At 42.9% G+C, this 21,757-nt stretch overlaps 1 protein-coding gene across 2 annotated transcripts in view; it reads left to right on the forward strand.

Annotated features, from left to right (window-relative positions):
* The window catches only part of thada (THADA armadillo repeat containing), a 350,054-nt gene that overhangs the window by 189,039 nt on the left and 139,258 nt on the right, over positions 1-21,757 (forward strand). For both annotated transcript variants that reach the window (XM_033025547.1, XM_033025548.1), the window contains one exon: positions 807-975. In XM_033025547.1, coding sequence (XP_032881438.1) covers positions 807-975 — 169 coding nt within the window. The remainder of the gene's footprint in view (positions 1-806; positions 976-21,757) is intronic.

Consider the following 21,757-nt stretch of genomic DNA (forward strand, 5'->3'; position numbering starts at 1 on the left):
GCGTAGTGGTGGAAAGATTGGTGGAAACAGGGCTGCAATGTGAACACGCTTTCCTTGACCCCGTTTAAAATGATGATAATATTTTATTGTCGCATGTACCTAGGTATAGTGAATGTACGCTGGTATATTCACAGCGTATACAGAGTCACCGTGCACGGAGCGCCAAGAAGGTTACAAAGGTATTCAAAATAGAACCGATGGTCCCTCGTCATTCTCAACGCCACCATCTCCACCCACCACAACACCTCCCACCCCCCCACCACACAATGGGTCTATCTTTGTTTCCCCAGTGCCCCGCCCCCCCCACGCCTGTTCTCAGCGGTGTGTCCCTGCGCCAGCTCTCACTCGGCCAGGTCCTTAGCCAACTTCTGGGCGGCATTATCTGTCCATAGTTTGGACAGATACATGGATAGGAAAGGTTTAGAAAGATATGGCCAAATGCAGGTAGGTGGGACTACTAGTGATCACATGGCATCTTGGTCAGCATGCACAGGATGGGCCGAAGGGCGTTTCCACGCTGTATGTCTCTTTAAGACTATTAATAAGATTCCCCAAATTACAGAGAAAATCTAAATTATGTTGCAAAATGTTACTGTTTAATGAAAAGCCTGATGTATACCATTATTAATTAATGAATATGCTCTGTTGCAAATTTACTGGAGTTCTGTCCTTGGCATTCAACAATGAATGTACCCAAATTGTCCCAGTTGTGCTCAGATGCACCCATCATTCATTACTGCTTGGTGCCATTTGAGAGCAAGTATCTGTGCTTCATCAGTCTCTCTAAAGTGTTGTTTATCTTGCAGATGTGGTCACTCTCCTGTGTATCGATCCCGCGAGATGGCCGCTCTTGCCCTGGTTCCCTTTGTGGCAATTGATCGTATCCTTCCGACAACACAGTCCTTGATGGAAACCTTACCTGCTCCCACACATCCGTTTATTCGCCAAAACCAGATCCATGGGACACTGCTCCAGGTAAGAGTACAAGCGGGAAAGCGAGAGAGTGGAACCAGGTAAATAAACATATGGCCTGTGATTATAAACCTCAGCAGGTTTCCTCATTGCAGAGACTATTACAAAAAATGTTGTACATGCAGTAAATTATATTAAGGAATGCAGATAATCCGAATGCTCACAACCTTACATGTAACATGTAACCCTCCCGTTACATTGGGCGGCATGGTGGCACAACGGTACAGCTGCTGCCTTACAGCGCTTGCAGTGCCGGAGACTCGGGTTCGATCCCGACTACGGATGCTGTCTGTACGGGGTTTGTCCGTTCTCTCTGTGACCACGTGGTTTTCTCCGAGATCTCCTTAGTTTTGTGTAGGATAGTGTTAATGTGAGGGGATCGCTGGTCGGTGAGGACTCGGTTGACCAAAGGGTCAGTTTCCGCGCTGTGTCTCTAAATTAAACTAAACATTGACAGTGATATCTTTTGCACCACACATATAACTTGCTATCTGCACTATTAGTCAATGCATCTCAGTTTCCAAGGGAATGTGATTCACTGTGGTTATTATAAATTAATAGGTTTTGCTTGTGTATTAATAAGCTTTTCAATTTATCTTCTGGAGTACCACAAAGTACCACAAACGTAGAGACATTCTCTGCCATTCTAAGTTCAAAAATGAATTCAACAAAACAGTGGATTGGATTCAGCAGATGTTCCTATTGACGTAATGGGATAGCAAATCATTTTAACTTCAGTCCAATAACCCAGCTTGTTCTTTTCTGTATAATGAATTGTGTAATATTAGAGATGTGCAAAATTGGATATGACTCGGGTTATCCTGATGATTACATGCAGGATAAATAAGTGTAGCTGTTTGTTTAGAGGAGCATTATTAGGAGCAGACAAGGGCATTCGATCCAATTTGAGATACCAGCTACCAAGACAGATGTGTACAGCAATTCATTCTTCCCCTGCACAATTAAAGCATGGAACAGTCTTCACCCTACCATAGTTACCCAACCAGACGCAACTAAATTTAAGGTAGCTCTTCTTCTCCAAGAACCCTTTTTTGCTTGTCCACTCTCCACCACCTCCAGTTTAAATTCCATTTGGAATATTTTTGGAGGATCAGGAAACCATGAAGAACCAAGAAGATGGAGCAAACTGCAGATGGTGGTTTACAAAAAAAATACAAAGAATAACTCAGCGACTCAATAAGCATCTCTGGAGAACATGGATAAGTGATGTTCAGGTAATCTGAACGGTCACCTATCCATGTTCTGCATAGATGCTGCCTGACCCTCTAAGTAACTCCAGCACTTTTCTGTCTTTTCTGTCTTTTTGTATAAAGTGTTCCGTGCTCTCACCATCGACGGCACCACTGTCTCCCCATCTCCCCAGGCCCGCAACCTTGGCGTGATCTTTGATTCCACCCTCTCCCTTGAGCCTCACATCCGCCATGTCATTAAAACCTCCTTCTTTCATCTCCGCAACATCGCCAAACTCAGACCCTCTCTCACACCGCCCGCTGCTGAAAGACTCATCCATGCCTTCATCTCCTCCTGACTGGACTATTGCAACTCACTTCTCCTTGGCATCAGCTCCACCTACATCAACCGACTCCAACTGGTCCAGAACGCAGCCGCCCGACTCATCACCCACACCAAATCCTGGCATCACATCACTCCAGTCCTCAAACAACTTCACTGGATTCCCATCTCCCACCGGATCACCTACAAAATCCTGATCCTCACCTACAAAGCCCTCCACCATCTGCCCCCCCCATATCTCATTGACCTCCTCTCCCCCTACCAACCCTCACGGTCCCTCAGATCCACATCAGCCGGTCTCCTCTCCATCCACAAGTCCAACCTCCGCAGTTTTGGGGACAGAGCCTTCTCCAGGGCAGCTCCCAGGCTCTGGAACTCCCTCCCCAACTGATCCGCAATTCCGTGTCCCTCACCATCTTCCAGTCCCGCCTCAAGACCCATCTCTTCACCTCTGCCTATCCTTAGCCCCACGTCCCCGTCCCTTTTCATCTGTGCATTAATTGCCTCATACTGTGTTTTGTATTGAATTCTGTCTTTACTTTGTGTACTAGTCATGTCTCTACTATTTATTTCATTCCCCTTACATGTTTTTCCTCTACCTGCTCAATTTTTGTAAGGTGTCCTTGAGACTCTTGAAAGGCGCCCATAAATAAAATTTATTATTATTATTATTATTATAGTTGTTTGTTTGGGTGATGGTTAGATTGCCACCCTGTTATTTAAAACGATTACGGTTCTGAATCGATGGTTTTTCATATAATTTTATTTACAATTCTTTTCAAAGTGAGGGATTCACACTGGATTTAAAATCTCCTAGATAATGTTGTCATTTTCCAGGTAGAATGACAATGAACATATGATACGATAGAACTTTATTCATCCCAGGAGGGAAATAGGCCATTTTTAGTCGAAATTCTAAGAGTCACGGGTTTCTCCTGTTTGTAATGTTGTTTAATAAAAGTGTGGGTTTCAATATATGTAATAGCTGCTGAGCTGTCTGCCTGCTTAATAGCAGAGAAACGGGAAGTCTCCTGAGAGTGAGGAATCGGCTTGTTCGAAGACCTTCCCTAAAGACGGTGGCGCAGCAGTAGCTTTGCTTCCTTATCAGTGCCAGGGGACCTGGGTTCGATCCTGACTACGGGTGCTGTCTTTAAGGAGTTTATACGTACTCCCTGTGATCTGTGTGGGTTTACTCCAGGTGTTCCGACTTCCTCACACATTCCAAAGGTTTGTAGGTAAATTGGCTTTGGTAAGTTGTAAAAATTGTCCCCAGCAGCAGGGGCTGTCGAAGCTCCCGTGGTTGTCGCTCCCGAAGTCGATCCACAGCAAAGGGACCGTAGCTCCACGATGTTAGGCCGCAGTGCGGAAGGAGACACGATACGGGAAAAAGCCGCATCTTCGTTGAGGAAAGAGATTTGAAAAAGTTTCCCCCACCACCCATCCTCAACATAATACAAAACTAAAGATACACTAAAACATAGAAACATAGAAACATAGAAATTAGGTGCAGGAGTAGGCCATTCGGCCCTTCGAGCCTTCACCGCCATTCAATATGATCATGGCTGATCATCCAACTCAGTATCCCGTACCTGCCTTCTCTCCATACCCTCTGATCCCCTTAGCCACAAGGGCCACATCTAACTCCCTCTTAAATATAGCCAATGAACTGGCCTCGACTACCCTCTGTGGCAGAGAGTTCCAGAGATTCACCACTCTCTGTGTGAAAAAATTTCTTCTCATCTCGGTTTTAAAGGGTTTCCCCCTTATCCTTAAGCTGTGACCCCTTGTCCTGGACTTCCCCAACATCGGGAGCAATCTTCCTGCATCTAGCCTGTCCAACCCCTTATGAATTTTGTAAGTTTCTATAAGATCCCCTCTCAATCTCCTAAATTCTAGAGAGTATAAACCAAGTCTATCCAGTCTTTCTTCATAAGACAGTCCTGACATCCCAGGAATCAGTCTGGTGAACCTTCTCTGCACTCCCTCTATGGCAATAATGTCCTTCCTCAGATTTGGAGACCAAAACTGTACGCAATACTCCAGGTGTGGTCTCACCAAGACCCTGTACAACTGCAGTAGAACCTCCCTGCTCCTATACTCAAATCCTTTTTAACTACAGACTAAAAACAATTAGTGAAGAAAAGGACGAGACAGACTGTTGGCGAGGCTGTCACTGCATTGCACCACCCAGTTTTACAATACAATACAATACGGTTTTATTCGTCACTTTGCACATAAAGTGCAAGTGAAATGAATTAGCGTTGTTTAATAAAAATATGGTTATCAATAAATGCAAGAGCTGTTGAGCTGTCTGCCTGCTTGATAGCAGAGCAACGGGGAATGAGCTTAGAATGAGGAATGGGCTTGTCAGAGACCCACACTGCCATAACTCCAGCCAGAAGTAAATGCTATTCGATCCAATCTAACAACTAGAGTTGAACGCATGCCCCTATCTTGTTGAAAAACTTATTGTGGCACAATTAATCCTCAAGGCCTGAAAGCTATTTGAAACACCTGGTGTTGGCAAAATATTAATTAATACATATAAAGAAAACTCTGAGAAGTTATCTGTTTGACCTTGGAAATCCAGATGCTGTGAACCAATGCGCACTGATATAAAAGGTTAATTATTATAGCATGTATTTATTTTGGGCAGCTCTAATTTTTAATGTTATTGAGGTGATGTAGTCAGGTGGGGAATCAGGGAAAGATACCAGAACAAGGTATTTCAAGGTTCAAACCTGCAAATCTGTTCATGCCTTTTGAAATCATGTTGGAGCATGTTCTAGATTACATTGTAAAACCTACCGACCGACCTACCCTGTTTGTTAAACTACAGCTACTATACTGATAGTAGACCTTACTGCAGACAAACCTTGTGCAGTGCGGGGCAAGGACGTTCCCCTCCTAGAAAGCCATCCAGATTGTGATTTTCCCTAAACCAAAGCCACATAATCAGTGCATGCGTCAAAAAATGCGAATTGAGAAAAATATTAATTTTGTCTACTTTTTTCACATAAATTTCAATGAGTGCTAACTTTTATTCCTTATATCAGATTTGTTTTTGGTGGTAATTTGTGAATTTAAGGCGAAATTCTTATTGCATGATTGCCCGTACACTGTTTATCATCTTTCTACATCTTTGCTAGCTTTACTTGCAACTTATCATCTTTAGTTGTTATTCCAATTGTGCCTTGGTATTTCAGCAATGTTCCAGTGTTCATGTATACTATGGAATCATATTGTATTGGGGAATGTAGACACAAAGAACTGCAAAGTGCTGGAGTAACTCAGCAGGTCTAAAGAAGGGTCCCGACCCAAAATATCACCTATCTATGTTTACCAGAAATGCTGCCTGACCCGCTGAGTTACTCCAGCACGTTGTGTTATCGAATGCTTCACTGCTCAGTGTGACTATCCTTCTTGAAAAAGTAATCCAGTTTATGTCGCGCATTTTGTTTCCTATGGTCTCACGGATTTTCTTTGCAAGGTTGCTACCAATTCCCCTCTCCTATTTGCATCATCTTTGTCGCCCCTGTACTGGTTTCCTTGTAATAGCCAGTTCCTGCTATCACAGCCTAGCTTTCAAGCTTCCATTTCAGACTTTCCCAATGCCTTTTGAATAAGGGATCTCACTTTGTCGTTCCTTCCATAAGTAACTGTTAGGCCAGCAAAACATTATTCTACTTTAGTAAACAGCAGCTGTGTGTATTAATGTAGCTCTTTAATGTGGTACCATGCCCCAAGGGTGTGTCAGAAGATCATCATCAAATATAATTTGACCAGGCATCGTAAGATATTAGCGCAGTTGACTAAATCTAGATCAAAGAGGCAGGGTTTGAGTGAGTGTCAGAAGACATGTAGGAGAGGTGAAGAGGTCTATGAAGGAAACTCCAGAGCTTAGGGATTTGGCAACAGAAACACTGGCCACAAGCCTTAGAGCAATTATGTTTTTGTATTATCGAGAGGTCAGTAAAGGGTGGGAGCTGATATCCCAGGAGATTGTAAAGCTGGAAAATATTACAAGGGCGATCAGAGGCAACTTGCTTTACACACCATTATTTCTTCTCTCACTGAACTGTTTTGCTCACTGTTTCACCAACTATCCTGAGAATTCTGGTGTTAACCTGCATTCAGAGGCTGAAGCTCTTACCTCTCGGATAGTATATGACCCAGTCCAGAGATAAGATGCATAATCTGACATGGCATTTCAACGGAAAGTTGCAATGTAAATGAAAGCGCCCATGGTAAGTGTTCAGGAGACGCAGTGACATCTCGGGTGTCAGAGGTTATGGGAAGAAGGCAGGAGAATGGGGTTAGGAGGGAGAGATGCATCAGCCATGATTGAATGGCGGAGTAGACTTGATGGGCCGAATGGGCAAATTCTACTCCTATTCCTTATGACCTTTTGACGAGGTTTATTCGCTCGTGTGTCAGATGATGTATAGCTCGCTGTTGGCTCTTGTCGTCGTCCAACATGTTGACAGAATTGGTCGCTCGACGTGACACAGAATGCATCGTGTCATCGTTTCCGGGGATCGCCACGAGGAGGCTTCTGTCATGATCCCCATGACTTGAGGTAATACCATTGGAAACAGTGCAAAGTTCTTTGCGTTTCAATCTACCCTGACAATGACACTGGGTCATGCATGCCAGATGCTACCTTGCTTTATGTTAAAAGTTGGCAGTTCTACCATTCCGATTCTTATTTTTGAACTGACTCCATGAATAACCCAGTTGTGAAATTTGAAAAATTTAAAGGTACTTGTCATCAGTCCAGTTGCTTGAAAAGTTATCACCAGCTAGGTTATATCAAAAATATTTTTGAATGCTGTTTTATATTAATTCACATTATAAAAAGCATGCAAGAAAGAATTCTTATTTATATACAGATCTATCCCCTGATTTTCCGGCACCCTTGGTTTCAGGGCCCTGCCGGATTATCCGATTTGTCGGACCAATAGAGGTCCTTCATGGCCTCTGAGAGGAGTCAAGCAATACCGTAACTATCTGCCTAGGCCGCTGGGGAGCTGAGATATCAGCCTGCAAAGTCGGCCTCAGAAGCCGGCTATGGGAATGGATCTGTCAGCTCCAGCCAGGCCACAGTTCCGGAGCCCCAGCCGCAGGGGGAAAATTCGACCTACTGATCGGCTGCAGAAGTCCCGATGAGGTAGAGATCGGCCGCCTCACCCAGTCTAGGCGCCACAATTGTGGGGGGAATTTGAGAGGAGGGGGATGGTTTCTATTGGGATTAAAGATGGTGCCAAACAATCGTTTGCCAGTAAATCGGTGCTGGACCTGTAGTGTCATTTGGAGCAACACAATGCTAACATAATCAGTGTAGGTACACACAGCAGCCATTGTTTCGCCAAGAATCCACATCATCAAGTTGATGGTGATTTAATTGGTTTGTTGAAGACCGAGGGATAAATGTTGTCTGGGATACCAACTTTTCATGTAATTTCATGTGTTCCTGTACAATAAGAATATTGGAATAACCTGATCAGGGCTACTGCTGGAACTACAGCACTCCCTTGGTCTCTGCATGTATATAATGGAAAGCAGGAATAAGGAGCTGCAGGTGCTTCAGGTAACTCAGCAGGTCAGGCAGCATCTCTGGAGAGCACTGATAGGTGATGTTTCGGGCCAGGGGAGCGTGTACAGTGATAGCCTCCAAAAATCATACATTCTGAAAGAATGTAATTATGTGCTTTGTTTTTCTTTCTCTCTCTTGGAAAAACAAATGAAACAGGTTTTTTCCAATTGGTACCAAGGACAAATTACTTGTGGTTAAATGTATGTTAAAATGGAACCAGAGGGTGCCTATGTTCTTGACTGGTGGGACATTTTTACTCCAGAAACATTGAATATACACCACATAATGAGCAGATAATAATTTCAAAAATGCACTGCAGTGGAATTGTTACTCCAGCGGTGTAAATTAGAACAAAATCTTTCTTCATGTGATGAGGTAATGTCAACGTGATTATTAAATCTTTTGTGCCATCTTTTCTCGCCATCTGCAGTATAAAGCCGCACAAATCATGTTATATTGTGAGACAAATCATGTCTATACTCATGACTGCGTAGCCGGTCATAGTGCGAACTCCATCATCAAGTTCGCTGACGACACCACTGTTGTGGGACGTATCACTGATGGGGATGTCAGAGTATAGAAGAGAGATCAAGCGACTGTCCACACAATAACCTGGCCCTCAACACCAGCAAAACCAAGGAACTGATTGTGGACTTTGGAAGGAGTAGGATGGGGACCCACAGTCCTGTTTATATCAACGGGTCGATGGTTGAAAGGGTCAAGAGCTTCAAATTCCTTGGCGTGCACATCTCTGAAGATCTTTCCTGGTCCGAGAACACTGATGCAATTATTAAGAAAGCACATCAGCACCTCTACTTCCTGAGAAGATTACGGAGAGTCGGTTTGTCAAGGAGGACTCTCTAATTTCTACAGGTGCACAGTAGAGAGCATGCTGACCGGTTGCATCGTGGCTTGGTTCGGCAACTTGAGCGCCCTGGAGAGGAAAAGACTACAAAAAGTAGTAAACATAGCCCAGTCCATCATCGGCTCTGACCTCCCTTCCATCGAGGGTATCTATCGCAGTCGCTGTCTCAAAAAGGCTGGCAGTATCATCAAAGACCCACACCATCCTGGCCACACACTCATCTCCCTGCTACCTTCAGGTAGAAGGTACAGGAGCCTGAAGACTGCAACGACCAGGTTCAGGAATAGCTACTTCCCCACCGCCATCAGGCTATTAAACTTGGCTCGGACAAAGCTCTGAACATTAATAGCCCATTATCTGTTATTTGCACTTTATCAGTTTATCTATTCATGTGTGTATTTACGTATATAATGGTATATGGACACACTGATCTGTTTTGTAGTCAATGCCTACTATGTTCTGTTGTGCTGAAGCAAAGCAAGAATTTAATTGTCCTCTCATGAACATGGCGTACCTACGGACAATTGCCTTGGCTCTGTCCTGAAGGTAGTGGCTCAAATACTCACACTCGCTCATCCTCGGATTATTGACGACCCTGATCCCGACAGTGAAGCCCAGACACAGAAGGTGCGCAGCTGTGCCGGCGGCTTTGTGCAGGATGCGGTACAGCCAGAGCTCGGACGCGCTTGGCGACTCCGCCATTGTGGCCGCCAGCGCAGGCTTCCTTGCATCATCACGCCTGGGCGCCGCGGCTTCGGGCCCAGGAGGTACCGGAGATGATGGAAGTCTGCTGGCTGGATGATAACAGAAAAAGAAAATGCCTGCGGGGCGGATGATTTTGGGTTACGGGTCGCACTCAGCCTGGGGGCCGTGGGTTGCCGACCCCTGTATTATATTATATGTTCATTTAATAGTATTTAAGCATGTCAACAATACTGACCAGAAGCTAATATACCCCTTCAGGTTAATCATAATGAACAAAGCCTTCAGACTTGAGGTCCGAAATGGCTATTTGGATTGCCTATTGCAAGTCAATTTTAATCATTTGTACTGACATAAAAGGAGTTTTGAGTCTATTCACTGCTTCTCATTAGAGTGCAAACTAGATTACATGATGAAAATCTGTGGCTTAGTTAAGTCTCAGTCTTCCTCATCTCAACTAACTCTTTTCACTGTTCATGTTGAATCATATGTTGGTAAACTGATCATGTTGTTATTGGCAGCACATTATTTGCCCTTCCTGTACTTTGAATATGTATTCATTGAAATTGTTTTTTTCTTTAATAGATACTTCGTGGGGTAGACCTTAAGTATAAATGATGCAGTAGTAATTCATCTAATTTTGCTTTTTAGTTTGCAATGTTTCTTGAAACATATGCTGCCAAATTAAAGGTTCAAGTTTTTTAGCGTACTTGGATATAATTATATAGAACATAATGCAGCAAAGATGTTAATTATATGCGGGATAATGGATGGTTGATATAATGTGCAATTTTATTTCTCAGTTCCACTTTTTTCCCTGCTGCTCTACTGTTCTTGGCACACACTTACAGGAGCATCAACAGCCCAGTGCCTTATTCAATTAGCCATTTTGTGCATTAACAGACCATAGGGCTGTAAAGGAACACAATCAAGCAACGTTTTATCTGAAAGACCATGGCCAAGAAATTCCGTTTAGTTTACTTAACTTTACTTTAGTTTAGAGATATAGCATGAAAACAGGCCCTTCGGCCCACCAAGTCCGTGCCGACCAACGATCCCTGTACACTAATTGTATCCTAGGGACAATTTCCAGAAGCCTGTTAACCAACAAACCTGCACATCTTTGTAATGTGGGAGTAAATCCGAGCACTTGAAGGAAACCCACACGGTCACAGGGAGAACGTACAACCCCCGTACAGACAACACTTGTAGTCAGGATTGAACTCGGGTCTCAGGCGCTGTAAGGCAGTAACTCTACCACTGCGCCACCTCAGATAATGTCGAACAAAAGTGATTTGCAGATAAATAAAGGTTTAACCTGGTGCAAAACTGAATCGATATATGATCTCTTAGCTTCCCTGGAAGACTCAGATAGCAGGACTAGAAAAGAAAATCCCCTGGCTCAGATTCTACCCCTTTTTAGCCATCCGGACAGTTTTTAAACCTCATTGCTCCAGAACACAACATGCCTTTGGTTCAATGGTACAGGATTGTCATATGTACCTATGTACAGTGAAATTCCTTTCTAGCAAACACTTCAGTAAAAATCTTACTATACGTGGGCACAATCATGCTTTGTACAAGAGTGCAAGAGGAGTAGATTACACTGAGGCAGTGGACACGAGTTGTCAGATTTCCAGGGCCATCTTGCATCCTTCAAAATGTAGAACCTTATCTTGATCATAATGGCCCATTGTCCAAGCAGTGGCACTGGTTGGGAGTAGCAGGGCGCAGTGGTAGGATCTTGTTCACTCATAGAACAAGTTTTACTATAGCTTCCTCTAACACTCCTTTAGAAAGGGCCAGTCACATTCAAACTCCATTCAGTTTCTGACTGTTCCATCTCACACAGTGCATCTCCATCATCACAGAATGAACTTCAGAGTAAGTTAGTCCGGCATTTCAGCTACCCATCCTGCTGATTCCGTAAATGACCTTTATGCTCGTTCTGAGCCTAAGACCATAGGTCATCAGTGCAAATACCTCGTATCTTTAGGTAGACCTCCTCTGAGGCCTCTCCAAAGCCTCCGCATCTTTCCTGTAATGGTACGATATTCCAGATACAGCCTAATCAAAGTCCAATAGAGCTACATGAGGTTCAAGTGTAGCAGAGATCCCCTAAACAAGCTCTGTTATGGAAGCTGTGGAAATAGTCTGTTTTGACTATTTTACTGTTGTAATGTTCTTTGTACAAACCATGTTCTCGGGGTATCTAAACCTAAATTTTAGTAGTTACTTAAGTTATGATGTCGGATGGAAGCTGCATACCCAAATCTCGTTGCACTTATGTGCAATGACAATAAAATATATTATTATTATTATTATTATTATTATTATTGGCGACGCCCTCTTATATCAGCACAAGATCCCTCTCTGTTTGTCTACACACAGCATAACCAATTTTAGAGGTGGATCCTTGGGTTGCAATTGCACAACATGGTTTTAGAGCCTTTCAGTAAGTTGTGAAGAGCAAGGGGAACTGCAGTATTTGGCTGTCCAACTCGACAATGTTTTCTTAATGATGATGGCATTAGATGATTATAGCTGTACCAGCAGTCTGGAAAGCAGCCCAAGTTCAATCTTCCTTTGTCAGGACAAAATAATTTTTCGACTAAATTCTTTCATCTTTGACACTTTCCATCTCCTTTGAAAAACGTCCTCAATACCCTTCCTTTTGACCATGCCTTTTGGTCTTCACTTTTTGGACTTCAGCGATACAGCGTGGAACAGGCCCTTTGGCCCACCGAGTCCACATCGACAAGCGATCACCCTGTATACTAGCCCTATGCCACACACTAGGGACAATTTGCAATTTTACCAAAGCCCATTAACCTACATATGTTTGGAGTGTGGGAGGAAACCAGAACACCCAGAGTAAACCCACACAGTCACAGAGAAAATATACAAACTCCGTACAGAAAGCATCTGTAGTCAAAATCGAACCCTGGACTCTGGCGCTGTAAGGCAGCAACTCTATCGCTGTGCCACTCCTTTCCAATAATGTGTCCTTTTTGATAGCTTTCTCTCCAATTTAACTGTATCCCCTGCCTGTGCAATTAATGGTAAACTATCTTATCTAACAGCAAAATCGTTGCAAAATTGCAAATTGTTCTATCCATAATGCCTCTCTTATTTTCACCGGGCGGCAGTGGTGCAGCTGGTGCTTCGCTGCTCCAGAGACCCGCGATCGTTCTTGACCGCGGGAGCTGTCTGTGCGGATCTCCCTGTGACCACGTGGATTTCCTCTGGGTGCTTGTTTTCCTCCCACATGCCAAAGAGTTTAGAGTTTGTAGGTTATTTGGCTTCTATAAAGTTGGCATTAATGTGTAGGGAGTGGATGCAAAGATGGGTTGACTAATGTGATGGGGTGAAGTATGCTTGGTCTGAAGTCTGAAGAAGGGTTTCGGCCCGAAACGTTGCCTATTTCCTTTGCTCCATAGATGCTGCTGCACCCGCTGAGTTTCTCCAGCACTTTTGTCTACCTTCGACTTTCCAGCATCTGCAGTTCCTTCTTAAACACATATGCTCGGTGTGGTCTTAGTAAGCTGAAGAGTCTGTGTCCAAACTCTGTCTTTAAACTAAACTGAACTGATTGTCTGCAGATCGACATGAATGACAGTTTAATGTTCTACTCAGCCTTCATTTTTTTTAAAATCCTTTGTTTGACCTTTGAATTTTGGCTTAGCATAGCAGTATCAAATTTGACGATTTAATTGAAAATATTTGAACTGGGAGAGTATAGCTTGCAAAAAACGTTAGAGATAAGAATTAAAACAGTATCAGGGAAATGAAGTTTGATTCAATTTAACCACCCTCACTTCAGTGATGTCAAACATACTTCCGATAATTTGTTTGAAAATTATAAGAAGCGAGCAGATTGAAGTGAGATTATGTTATGGGATCCACAATTGGTTCCATGCCACACAAAATCCTGTATCATTTATAGTAACATCATGTTAATTATTAAAGGTGAAAAGTAGTTTGTTGGAAAATTCCCAGTGAACTTTGCATTCTCAGACTCCGACTTTATAGGTGAAAAAAAAAATTATATTTTAAACCAGGCACTGACTGATCAACTCAGTATTTTCTAGCATTTTCTGTGTTTTCAAAATGTATCGGCCTTTTGTCTCAACATAAACTGGGTTTCACAATCCAATGCAAAAGCAGAACAGGGAGAAGTTGATGAGGTTTTAGAAACATTTTTAATTTGCTATTTCCCCGTAGATGTAACACTATATTCAACATTGCGTTTCCTTTCTTTTTCTCCGCTTTTTCACTCGTGCACTGTGGATGCATGTAGCGATGAATCAAGAGCGTTTAAATGTCATATCTACCAGCAACGGGAAAATGAAAATCTTGTTGGCTACCACTGGCCTATAAGCACAATAACGCACAGATAAATATACAAAAATCATAATACAATAAATTGATAATTGCAATATGAGGTGACCGTAATCGTGCAAAACCCAAGTCCATAGTTCAACCAAAGGCACAGTCCATGGAAGATCATAGTCGCTAAAGTTAATGTTATGAAGTTTTAATTTCATGGAAACCGGCTCTTTAGTCCATCGAGCCCATGCTGACCACTGATCACCTGTTCAAATTTGCTCTACGTTATCAAACCTTGTCACCCACTCTCTCCACACTGAGGGAAATTTACTGAGGCCTATGTCTGTGGAATGTGGGAGTGAACTGGAGCATCCAGAGGAAACACACGCAGTCACAGGGAGAACGTTCAAACTCCACACAGACAGCACCCAGGGTCAGAATCGAACCCAGGTCTCTGGTGCTGTGAGACAACAGTTCTGTCAACTTTGCCACTGTGTATTCAAGAGGTGGATGGATGCTGGGAAGAAGCTGTTCTTGAACCGGTAGTGATGGTTTTCAGGCTCCTGGAACATCTTCCCTGTGGGAGTAGCAAAATAGGAACCCCTGTCGCTTTAAAAGTGAGCCTTCCAGTCTGACATTTTCACTCGGGGAGAAAGGTTCTGCTTTCTGACAAGGGAAATTAACTGAGTTGAAACACTGGTGGCTATTAAAACGAGCAAGGCTGGAAATATGACATTTAGATTGTGGAGTCACAGTGACGCAGTGGTAGAGTTGCTATCTTACAGAGACTTGGGTTCAAACCTGACCACGGGCGCTGTCTGTGTGGAGTTTGTACGTTCTCCCTGTGCCCGCAAGGGCAAAAATTGTAAATTGTCCCTGATGTGTAGGATAGTGCTAGTGTACGGGTAGATCGCTGATTGGTGTGGACTCGGGCTTGAGGGCCTGTTTCTGAGCTGTATCTCTAAGCTAAACTAATCAGCATTAGTGAAGCAGGAGAGAGGAAGGTCATGTACTTGTGTTGTAAAGTTCTGTTCTATAAATGCTGCATTTCCACAGGTTGGTTAAAAATATTGTTATGGGGCTGGATTCACATCTAAGCCAGACCGAATAAGAACCAGCAGGCTTCCTTACCCAAAGAATTCAACATATTATGTCATCACGATCTAAGAGTTTCAAAGTCACAATTACGGTTGCTAGCTTCTCATTTTCATTCTCCTTCGGTGAATTCAGATTTCATTTTGCTATATTTTCACTTTCACTCTAATTTTCAGTTCTCTTACTTCAAACTCCGCATTATTGGTCCGACAACATAACCACGCATTGTTTAGTAATAAAAGCACTGCACTATATTGTACACAGTACCCCTGCTGCAAATATTAACAGTCACATTCCCTGTGGTGTGCTACGTGAGTGAAATCAGTAATGCTGGAAAAAAATTGAAACCATCAAGAAGAGTGGAGATTGCTGGCAGCTGTTGTGCCTCCAGGATGCCAAACTGCCTTCAGAAATGTACTATTTAACTTGTCCCACTTTTTACAACCATGAACAGCTCGCAACTACAAAAGTATGGAATATAAGACTGAAACATGGGGGGAGGTGCCGAGAAGATTGAAAGATGAAATCTGTGTGAAATACAAGATCATCAAAGATAGTGAAATAGAAAAACTGGGCAAATAGGACAATTTGCAAAGTTGTTTATTCAGTTATGTGGGAAGGAGATTTGCAAAAAGGATATTCTATTTACCTCCAGAATAGCATTTGTGCGTATTATTATCCATCCAAAAGCCCAAGCTTTGAATCAATGAGCAGTTCCCGAGTTTATTCACGAACAATCCTTATTTTGCACCTTTTGTCTATTCATCTCTGGCCTTTGTCTGACCATCTATCTATCAGCCCCCCCCCTCCCCTCACCTGTATCCACATATCACTTACCAGACTTTGTCCTGCCCCTCCTCTCTTACAGCTTTCTCCCTCCCCACCACCTGCCACAGTTGGTCTGAAGTTTGAGGCAGCACTGTGGTGCAGTGGTAGAGTTGCTGCCTTACAGCACCAGAGACCCGGGTTTGATCCTGACTATGGGTGCTGCCTGTATGGAGTTTTTACGTTCTCCCAGTGACCCCGTGGATTTTCCCTGGGTGTTCTGGTTTCCTCCCACATTCCAAAGAATGTTTGTAGGTAAATTGGTTTCTGAAAATTGTCCATAATGTGTAGGATAGTCATGGTGTATGGGTGATCGCTGATCGATGTGTAGGATAGTCATGGTGTATGGGTGATCGCTGATCGATGTGTAGGATAGTCATGGTGTATGGGTGATCGCTGATCGATGTGTAGGATAGTCATGGTGTATGGGTGATCGCTGATCGATGGGGAAAGGGCCTGTTTCCACGCTGTATCTCTAAAGTAAAAGTAATGTAAATGGGTACTGACCCGAAACGTCACGTATCCATGTTCTCCAGAGATGCTGGCTGATCCACCGAGTTTCTCCAGCACTTTGTGTCTTTTTTGTAAACCAGCATCTGCAGTTCCTGGTTTCTTCATTAGTGTTAAATTATATCTTTAGAACCTGTCAATTCTCTACTATTAACAACTGTGACAATTTTCGACAATTGGCCACAAGACTGATCATCACAGATTCTGTAAGCATTTGCTGTTTGCACCTGATATTCAATAGAAAATGTAAAAGTGAGGATTTAACAGTACTTTGGGTTGGCTGCAAGAGGATGGAATTGTGGCGGTAAAACATTTTAGTGGATGAGTGAGAGTAAAAGCCTGATGATGTTTCCACAATCTGTCTGCGTCCACACAGCTGGTATATTTACAGCTAATTTGTCGAAGGATTTGAGTACAAAGTGTCCTTCTTTTACATTTCCCAGTGCTGCTGAGAAAGGAGAGAATATTGTGTCCAAACAAATAGTGATGCAATAGAAACTATTGAAATAACCTCTTTGTGACAATTGAAAAAAACCCATCCTTCTTGAATGGTGGTGGTTCTGACATAGAGGTCATTTACCAAAGAGATCAAGCCAGTGAGTGGTCAAAACTTACCAGTATCAGAAAACATTTCTTCTGTGGCTTCTGCTAAGAACTTGCTGGAGATGCTGACCATATTTTTCCCAGATTTTGCTGGCACGAGTTCATATCCTTGCCTCTCCCATAGTGCATTGCAAAGTCATTCCACACCATTAATGCAGTGCATCATATTATTGTTGTCTTTAAGTTAACATTACTGGTTACGAGATTGATCCCTGGGATGGCGGGACTGTCATATGAGGAAAGATTGAAAAGACAAGGCTTCACTGGAGTTTAGAAAGATGAGGGAGAATCTTGTAGAAACATATAAAATTATAAAGGACTGGACAAGCTAGATGCAGGAAAAATGTTCCCAATGTTGGGCGAGTCCAGAAACAGGGGCCACAGTCTTAGAAGAAAGGGGAGATCATTTAAGACTGAGGTGAGAAAAAACTTTTTCACCCAGAGAGTTGTGAATTTATGGAATTCTCTGTGGCATATTGTCCCCACATCCCTTGATTCCACTAGCCCCTAGAACTCTATCTAACTCGCTCTTAGTCACTGGATGGATTTAAGAGCGAGTTAGATAGAGCTCTAGGAGCTAGTGGAATCAAGGGATATGGGGAGAAGGAAGGCACGGGTTATTGATTGGGGACGATCAGCCATGATCACAATGAATGGCGGTGCTGGCTCGAAGGACCGAATGGCCTCCTCCTGCACCTATTTTCTATGTTTCTATGGTACGAATTTAGTTTTTTTTTTAAAAGCATGTATTGTGTTCATTCAATCTATTTAAGTTTATGGGACACCCAGGGCGATACAGTGCTGCAGCGGCAGAGTTTCTGCTTTACAGCGCCAGAGACCCAGGTTCAATCCCGACTACAGAGTTTGTACATTCTCCCTGTGACTGCATGGGTTTTCTTCGGTTACTCCGGTTTCCTCCCACACTTCAAAGACGTATAGGTTTGTAGGTTAATTAGCATCGGTAAAATTGTAAAACCGCCCCTAGTGTGTAGGATAGTACTAGCGAACGAGGTGATCGCTGGTCAGCGCGGACTCAGTGGCCTGTATCCACACTGTATCTTTAAAGTCTAAAAACTGAATATCTGCATATGTTTTTTTTATTATCCTGCCTCTCTGGGGTGGATGTGGGGAATAGAAGAAAGCATTTTTAATAAATCTAGTTACATGAAGACTTGCCAAATGTTGCTTCTCAGGATGGTCCATGTTTCATTTTGATATGTTAATGCAGCCTATTTTGATTCTTGTTGCTAATTTGAACAAAATGACCACAACACCACAGTTTCAAATATTTACGCAGGTTTGAAGTGCGAGTCATTTTTACAATGGTCATAATCACATAGGTGCCAACTCCAGTTTCCCCACAGCTCTCAGTTCCAATGGTTTGACCGGTCGACAAAAGCTGGCAGACTGAGAAAATAACCTTGACTGTTATGCCTACTTTATACATGTGATGTAGAGTTAAATGATGCAGTGTAACATCCAGCACCTTTAGCCTCAGGAATATCCAGAGGATATGGAAAACCACTGCTTGCCAAGTAAGATTAAGTTGGCATTGAATCAAAGAGGCACTGGGAAAGGTACCAAACTTGGCCTGACCAGGCATTCACATTTATAGCTGTTGCCTGACGATTTGAATGTTTTGTGAGTGCATAAATGAGATGTAAAGCGGATGATTGCATATTGGATTTGTTCCTACTAATAAGTTTAATCTTTGGAGCAATCACTTTGGGTAATGAAATTATCCAACATCTTTCTGCTGATTAAAGTTAGGTAGGGTGAGAGGATTGGCTGGATATATGCAGGAATCAAATTTTGCTGTACCCCGATGGGATTAGTGTAGACGGGTGAAAAGATTGGTATGGACTTGGTGAGCCAGATTCTGTGCTGTACAACTCTTATGATCCCAAACGGTGGACTAGAATGATTTACGTGAAGCAGACAGCAACTGTATTGATCCGTGTCCCAATTTATGCAAATTTAGTAGCAACCTAGGCCAAAGTAGAGTAACAAAGCACTGCAGAAGCTGGTTTATACCAAAGATAGACACAAAATGCTGGAGTAACTCGGGCAACATCTCTGAAGGAAAAGGATAGGTGACCTTTCGGGTCGGGACGCTTCTGCATAAGTCTGAAGAAAACTGCAGACTTAAGTTTTCAAACTACAGTCTGAAGAAGGGTCCCGACCCAAAACGTCACCTATCTTTTTTCACCAGAGATGCTGCCTGACCCACTGAATTACTGCAGCACTTTGTGTCTATCTTCGGCCAAAGCATAGTTTGGGATGTTAAGTACAGTCCGGCCTGCCTCTTGTGTGTATGATGAGAGGATGGGATCAGATTTTCTTTGTGGCCCCTGGATTTGTGATAATAATTTGCCCTGGGAGTGCACAGCGGTGGGTACCCCCAGGACAACATTGTCCACCTTCTGCTGCATAGCCCCACAACGTCACATGCATCCCTGAAGCGGAAATCTCACTCGGGTCACTGTCATCAATGTGTGATTTTATGATTGAAACAAAATGTGCTGGAAATGGTTAGTAGACAAAAATGCTGGAGAAACTCAGCGGGTGAGGCAGCATCTATGGAGCGAAGGAAATAGGCGACGTTTCGTGTTGAAACCCTTCTTCGACCCGAAACGTTGCCTATTTCCTTCGCTCCATAGATGCTGCCTCACCCGCTGAGTTTCTCCAGCATTTTTATCGACCTTCGATTTTCTAAATGCAGTTCCTTCTCAAACAACGTGCTGGAAATGGTTATTGTCAAAACTAATTTCTGATTCCGGAGAAATTTTGGGAAGAAAGAGGGACGAAATATCATGGAAGAGGAAAAGATATGGTTGACAATTGCCCTCACTCGGTCAAGTTCAAGAATGTGAAGGTTCAGTGAAAATATATATTAGGAATACTATCTTTCATACTTTGTAGTTTAAGTGTTTCCATTTGGGGTTGAATCATTGAACTATAGTATGAGAATTTTGAGCTAGTTGGCTTCTAATTTGGTGATTCAATTGCTGAACAAGAATCAACTCTGTGTCGGAAGGAACTGCAGATGCTGGTTTAAATCGAAGATAGACACAAAATGCCAGAGTAACTCAGCGGGACAGGCAGCATCTCTGGAGAGAAGGAATGGGTGACGTTTCAGGTCGAGACCCTTCTTCAGACTGATGTCAGGGGAGTGGGCGGGACAGAGATAAAATGTAGTCGGAGACAGTAAGACTGGTCGGAGAACGAGGAAAAGGGGGGGGGATTGACAGAGAGAGAAAGCGAGGACTATTTGAAGTTACAGAAGTCAATGTTCATACCGCTGGGGTGTAAGCTGCTCAAGCAAAATATGAGGTGCTGTTCCTCCAATTTGCACTGGGCCTCACTCTGACAATGGAGGAGACCCAGGACACAAAGATCATTGTGGGAATGGGCGGGGGATTTAAAGTGTTGAGCAACTGGGGGATCAGGTAGGTTTAGAATCAACTCTAACGTTTCAGGCCCAGTAGGTCTTGGATAGAAGTACACAAAAACACCAGGTCACCCTCTTTTACCTATCTACCTCTTTGGTGACTTATCTACCCTTTGGTGACCCTTGGACTATCCTTGATCAGACTTTGATGGTTTTACCTTGCACTAAATGTTATTCCCTTATCGTGTATCTGTACACTGTAAATGGCATGATTGTAATCAAGTATTGTCTTTCTGCTGGCTGGATAGCACGCAACTGGATAGCACTGTACCTTGGTACAATGAACTAAACTGAACTGGATAAAACAGCTGAATCACCCCTTGACCATGACTCCACAGACGAACCAGGCCACCGTCGACAACGGAGGGGCTGTTGATGTCTGGCAGGCTGACCTCTACTGTGCTGAGGCTGGGCACCATCTGTCGGACGGACATGCCTACCTCATGCCCATGACCCCACAGACAAACACCAGGCCATCTTTGTTTCTACAGTTTGACTGTTGTTCTTATGTCATGCTGCCTCCTTTTCTTTTGTTAACAAAGTGGTAATTTTTCAAACAAGTTTTGCAAACTTAATTTTAAAAGAGTGAAGCATTTAGTCATTTCATGCTTGAGTGTGGTGAATCTTTTTCATGCTCAGCATATCTACTTGGTTTATTTAGCACATTCCTCTATTTGTTATTAATGTTATCCTTAGGTTTACCTTTATTGGGAGGTTTCTGTTCTAAGGAGAAATGATGTTGGCAAACATTAATGTTATTTGAACTGACACATCCCATCAAGTGAATTGAGCAGATCATTTATAAATAGCTTTTCTCAGTACAAAGATCAGCAGAGTGCTGAGTTTCTTTGTGCACTCCATTTGTTTTTTGTGCTTTGAGCTTCAAATAGCTGCTGTCAAATTTTAACTAATGTAGATTTAGTTTTTAAATATAACATCACTTAAGGGAGTGTTCCTGTAACTGTTGAACTGGTTTAGCTTTGAAAGATTTTATCTGCCATGATTTCTCTCCCCCGTCTCCACTCCTTCAACACACACGCACAGACATGTTTTTTTTTCCCTTTATTTTTAAATTCATCTTGTAGTTCATAGATATTCATTATGGAGTTCTTTATTAATACTTATTCCAGAATCACATGGGTAGTGTATGATGATGATGATGTTTTACTATCCTTTCTAAGTTGTATAAATTGTATAACTGCTTGACTGATTTTATTTTTCTGCATTTGATTTGTAAGGTGAGAACATTTACAGGGAATTTTCTCAGAAAAGGTGG

This window comes from Amblyraja radiata, chromosome 8 (genome assembly GCF_010909765.2).
Source record: "Amblyraja radiata isolate CabotCenter1 chromosome 8, sAmbRad1.1.pri, whole genome shotgun sequence".
NCBI classification, from domain to species: domain Eukaryota; kingdom Metazoa; phylum Chordata; class Chondrichthyes; order Rajiformes; family Rajidae; genus Amblyraja; species Amblyraja radiata.